General features: G+C 35.1%; 1 protein-coding gene across 1 annotated transcript; it reads right to left on the reverse strand.

The window, feature by feature from the left end:
* Positions 1-1908: 1908 nt before the first annotated feature.
* On the reverse strand, positions 1909-3410 carry LOC142225060 (zinc carboxypeptidase-like). Its single transcript, XM_075294836.1, has 4 exons — positions 3252-3410; positions 3054-3190; positions 2206-2990; positions 1909-2138 (listed from the first exon to the last, which is right to left on the reverse strand). Exons 1-4 carry the CDS (start codon positions 3408-3410, stop codon positions 1909-1911), a joined length of 1311 nt encoding a protein of 436 aa, XP_075150951.1.
* Between the last annotated feature and the right edge of the window lie 2590 nt (positions 3411-6000).

A 6000-nucleotide genomic window follows, 5' to 3' on the forward strand; every position in this document is an offset into this window, starting at 1 on the left:
CCATGTTTTGATATAGCCCCCATATGAACCGACCAACGGATTTGGGGTCTTGGGCTTTTAGAAACCGTATTTTCTATCAGATTTGCCTGAAATTGGATATCTAGATGTACTTTAGGACCACAAATAAATACGTTATCTTGCACACTTACACGAGATGATTATGATTTCTCTAAAACTCAAACAAAAATGGTTCTTATAAATGCAGAATTTGATCTAGTCCTCATAGATCGATTTTTTAAATGTATCTTCGGGAAGCGTACTGATTGAACTGATCTGCTTGGGAGAATATTTGTCATAAAACCCCCTGAAATTCTATATATTGACAAGTAACCCGCTACGACGAAAAATTTTCAAAGTAAACTATTATATTTGATTCATGGTGGTGGGTATTTAAGATTCGCCCCGGCCGAACTATATATATATATATATATATATATATATATATATATATATATATATATATATATATATATATATATATATATATATATATATATATATATATATATATATATATATATATATATATATATATATATATATATATATATATATATATATATATATATATATAGTATATAACTTGTTTTCATTAAAACTACGGTTTTTTTCAACAGGGATTGTGGTTGCAAATGTTTTGAACAGCATTGTATATATGGGAGCTATAGCTAAATCTGAACCGATTTCGTTGATTTTTTACACATATACGAGTAGTAAGTACTATAGAAAATTAGATTTGGCCAACTTTGAGTACGATCGGTTGATAAATAAGGGTCTTATGGCAAAATTTGGGAAAATCGGGCGATTTTGATGAAAATTGGCACACTTAAAGGGTGGTCAGTTAAATTATTTTGTGGCAAATTATTATCGATCGATAGTAAATTAACGCAATCTGAATCCAATTTACAAAATTTCATCAAAATCGGTTAATAATTGCGACTGGAATCCTGCGAACAACAAATCCATGGATAGACGGGCGGACGGACACCAAGAGCTAGCTCGACTCAGGAGGTGATTCTGAGTCGATCGGTATAAATTTGATGGGGTCTAAAATCAATATTTCTGGTAGGCACATTTTTTGGCAGATCAAAGTTACTATACCCTCACCACTATGTGATTTTGGGTATAAATATGTCCATAAGTCGATAATCAATCATGATCGCTTACTCGGCAACCTGCACTGGTATTTGTTGTAAATATCTTTACATGTCTATCGTTATCTATCTCTATCGCCATCTTGATCTTTTTATCTATTATCTCTGTCGTCGAGATATGGACAAATTATGTGGGATCCAAAGCGAACAAATTTTTTGATGGACAATACTGAATGTATGCTGGTCCCATTGTGGTTGTCTCAAGCTCACGATAAGTCACATGACGATCTTGCAATATCAGCATCAATAGTTTCCGGAACAGCAACTGATTTGTCCTTGATGGATCATCATCGCCAAAAATGTAATTAAGTTCATCGATGCCCTGTTGGTGAATATTGTAAAAAATAATCCCAAGAGATACAACTTTTAAGTTATTGTAAACAACACAAATAGCGCTCGTATGTAAAAACGTTCTGAGTTCATAACTATAACCTCAGTTGACAGATTGTAACACTAGGGTTGCCCAATCCCGAAATATGAAAGGTAACCCTCGTAAACCCATGACCGTTTGTATGTAAGGCTTGGATGTTTTCAATTGGCCCAGGAAGAGCTTCAGAGTCAAATATATTTTAAGAGCCACATCTTCAAGCAGATACATATTATGAAACCCTCCCCAGTTAGTGCTTTCGAGTATATGTTAAAAATTAATGTATAACAGGAAGATAATTATTTTGCAGAATTGATACTTTATTTTTCACAATATCTCTTCATAATACTCAATAGGAACGTAGCCTCTGAATCAGTTGTTGTGCTATTAGGGTGTGCTAACAGGTTTGCCACCACGTTTAAATAGACCTTCCTTTTCAGCAGCTTGAATCAAACCCAGCAGACCTTCGGTTACTTCATCACATACCTCCTGAATTTGGCTGGGTGGTAAAAAGAATCCATATTCACCATTGTCGCGTAACTCAATGGTACCAGTGTAGGGAACCTTTTTAACACCATATACCCAATCCTTGGTGGCACCCGAGGTAAAACCGGAATCTGAAAAACACACACACACACAAAACATCATACCACTCAAAGAAAATAATCACTTTAGGACACTTACAATTAAGGGTTCCTGTGGAACCATAACGGAATACCGTGCCATATCTTCTATGGGCAGCATCAGCGAAACCCTTGGCAATGCGCATCATTTGATCATAATTTGGTGGAAAAATCTCATTGGTATGACCATAGGGTAGAAGCACAAAGTTGCCATACGAATGCAGAGGGACATACATTTTGATATAATCATCGGGGAAGGAATTTATGAAATTCTGTAAAGCCAAAACTTCAGGTTCGGAATCGGGTTTGGCACCACCATACCAATGATCACAAGGTTCATTGAAATTCCAAGCCGACAAGGCACCCCATTCATAGCCAAAGTTACGATTCAAATCAGTTCCATAGCAAATACCCGATGAATTCGAGAAACCTGTGGGTTTACGATTTTTACGCCATAAACGTTCCACCGTATGGGTATAGACAAAGCCATCAGGATTTAAAACTGGCACATAGATCCAATCATAATCCTTTAGGAGTTTATTCAAGGTTTTGTTATTGGAATTGAAAAGATTATTGAAGAAGCAAGTACTGGTGGCCGAGGATATCCATTCAATGGCATGAATTTGACTTTCGATGAAAATGGCTTTGTTGTTGGGTTTGTGGGAGATGCGTATGGCCTTAATGGGCCTTTTCTCATACGAATAGCCAATGGTATAGGGTGTAATAAGGCGAGGATTATTATCGGTCAAATTGTCGACAAAATCATAGATATCTTCTAACATATGAAATTTCGTCCATTCCATGCCAGTACTACTACGGGTTTTGGGTAAACTTTCATCAATCGATCTGGAAGAACCAACAAATAATTTGTTTATCTTAAAGTTAATTCCTACGAACTAAGCTACTTACTTTTGCAAATCGTTGATGGTGATCTTGTATTCCATTTCATGGAATTGTAAAAGATCTTCAAGTTTCTTTTGATTGGCTGGATCGATTACCACATCATAGCTATTATTTACTCCGGTTATTTCATTCAAATGATGGATCTAAATTACACAGTAAAATTCTTTATCTCTGTGAAGAACACAAATCCTTCTAAGATCTTACCGGCAAGACATTACGAAATTTTTTCAATTCGTTCAATTGCTGTTCCTCCTTAATGTAGATTTTGTAAACCTTGAAATCATCATAGCGTGCCATTCCAGGCCCAGAAGACAGAGCACATCCAGCCAGAGCAAATATCAGGAGACCTGTAAGAACTTTCATGTTGATCGCCTGACAAATGAAAACGAAATTCTACATGAAACACCACATCCCGAACTTTTATATAGGAACAGCACTTAGGTTTTGTAAAACTGTTCCAAAACTGTTATCTGATAAGAAAAATTGCAAATAAATTTGCCAATTTTGTTTATTTTCCAATAAACTTTTATTCGACACACTTATAAGGTCATAATTTAGAGAAAAAATTAATGCATCTCATAAAGGCAGCAACATAAAACTTTTGTTTCAAATTCAGTTTGTTTCACTTTTCCAATATGTTAAAAAAATCAAAAAATAAATAAACTGAAATTAGGCTGAAAGGTAAATTAAGAAGGCAGGATATCAGTAAGTCACACGAACCTAAATCTCATCATAGGTCCTTCTATAATAGTAATTATCCTATACCAGAGCCAAAAGCAAGTAGTTCAACATATCTGATAAGAAATATTGCAAATAAATTTGCCAATTTTTTTTATTTCCCAATAAACTTTTATTCGACATAGTTATAAGATCATAATTTAGAAAAAAAACATTTATGCATCTCATATAGTAGCAACATAAAACGTTTGTTTCAAATAATGATTGTAACTTTCCAATATGATTATCGTTATCAAAGAAGCAGTGTTGCCAGGTTAGGGGTTTTCCCCCCAAATTTAGGGGGTTTTTTTCACGTTTAGGGGGATTTTTAGGGGTAAAATTTATTTGGGGGGATTTTTGGGGGTAAAAAATTATTTCAGACCTTATAAAGTGGAGCAATTCTCAAGCAAATTCGGAACAATTCTAGCATGAGTTATGAGAAAAAAGATGCGGAAAGTCAACAAGAAGATCCTAAATACAAACAAGTATCCAATAGCATTATTTTCGTTATCTTTTTATACCCTCCACCATAGGATGGGGGTATATTAACTTTGTCATTCCGTTTGTAACACATCGAAATATTGCTCTAAGACCCCATAAAGTATATATATTCTGGGTCGTGGTGAAATTCTGAGTCGATCTAAGCATGTCCGTCCGTCCGTCCGTCTGTCCGTCTGTCCGGCTGTCCGTCCGTCTGTGGAAATCACGCTAACTTCCGAACGAAACTAGCTATTGACTTGAAACTTGGCACAAGTAGTTGTTATTGATGTAGGTCGGATGGTATTGAAAATGGGCCATATCGGCCCACGTTTACGTATAGCCCCCATATAAACCGATCCCCAAATTTGGCTTGCGGAGCCTTCCGGAGCAGCAAAATTCATCCGATCCGGTTGAAATTTGGTACGTGGTCTAAGTATACGGTCTCTAACAACCATGCAAAAATTGGTCCATATCGGTCCATAATTATATATAGCCCCCATATAAACCGATCCCCAGATTTGACCTCCGGAGCCTCTTGGAGGGGCAAAATTCATCCGATCCGGTTGAAATTTGGTACTTGATGTTAGTATACGGTCTCTAACAATCATGCAAAAATTGGTCCATATCGGTCCATAAATATATATAGCTTCCATATAAACCGATCCCAGATTTGACCTCCGGAGCCTCTTGGAGGGGCAAAATTCATCCGATCCGGTTGAAATTTGGTACCTGATGTTAGTATACGGTCTCTAACAACCATGCAAAAACTGGTCCATATCGGTCCATAATTATATATAGCTCCCATATAAACCGATCCCCAGATTTGACCTCCGGAGCCTCTTGGAGGGGCAAAATTCATCCGATCCGTTTGAAATTGGGTACCTGATGTTAGTATACGGTCTCTAACAAGCATGCAAAAATTGGTCTATATCGGTCCATAATTATATATAGCTCCCATATAAACCGATCCCAAGATTTGAACTCTGGAGCCTCTTGGATGAGCAAAATTCATCCCATCCAATTGAAATTTAGTACGTGGTGTTAGTATATGGTCTCTAACAACCATGCAAAAATTGGTCCATATCGGTCCATAATTATATATAGCTCCCATATAAACCGATCCCCAGATTTGACCTCCGGAGCCTCTTGGAGGAGCAAAAGTCATCCGATGCGGTTGAAATTTGGTACATTTCGTTAGTATATGGCCTCTAACAGCCATGTAAAAATTGTAAAATTTTATTACTATAGGAAGTTTTGTCAAAATGTCATTTCTATAGAAAGTTTTGTAAAAAGTTTATTTCTATAGCAATGTTTGTCAACATTTTATTTCCATAGAAAATTTTGTCAAAATTTTATTTCTATAGAAAATTTTGTAAAAAATTTATTTCTGTAGAAAATTTTGTCAACATTTTATTTCTATAGACAATTTTGTCAACATTTTATTTCTATAGAACATTTTGTCAACATTTTATTTCTATAGAAAATTTAGTCAACATTTTATTTCTATAGAAACTTTTGTCAAAATTTTATTGCTATAGAAACTTTTGTCAACATTTTACTTCCATAGAAAATTTTGTCAACATTTTATTTCTATAGAAAATTTTGTCAAGTTTTTATTTCTATAGAAAATTTTGTCAACATTTTATTTCTATAGAAAATTTTGTCAAACTGAATTATATACGTATTTAATCGGCCTTTTTTTGTTTAATATATACCCCTTATGGACTAACTTACAATTTAGAAGACAGTGTTAAAA

This window comes from Haematobia irritans, chromosome 2 (assembly GCF_050003625.1).
Source record: "Haematobia irritans isolate KBUSLIRL chromosome 2, ASM5000362v1, whole genome shotgun sequence".
In the NCBI taxonomy this organism is placed as follows: domain Eukaryota; kingdom Metazoa; phylum Arthropoda; class Insecta; order Diptera; family Muscidae; genus Haematobia; species Haematobia irritans.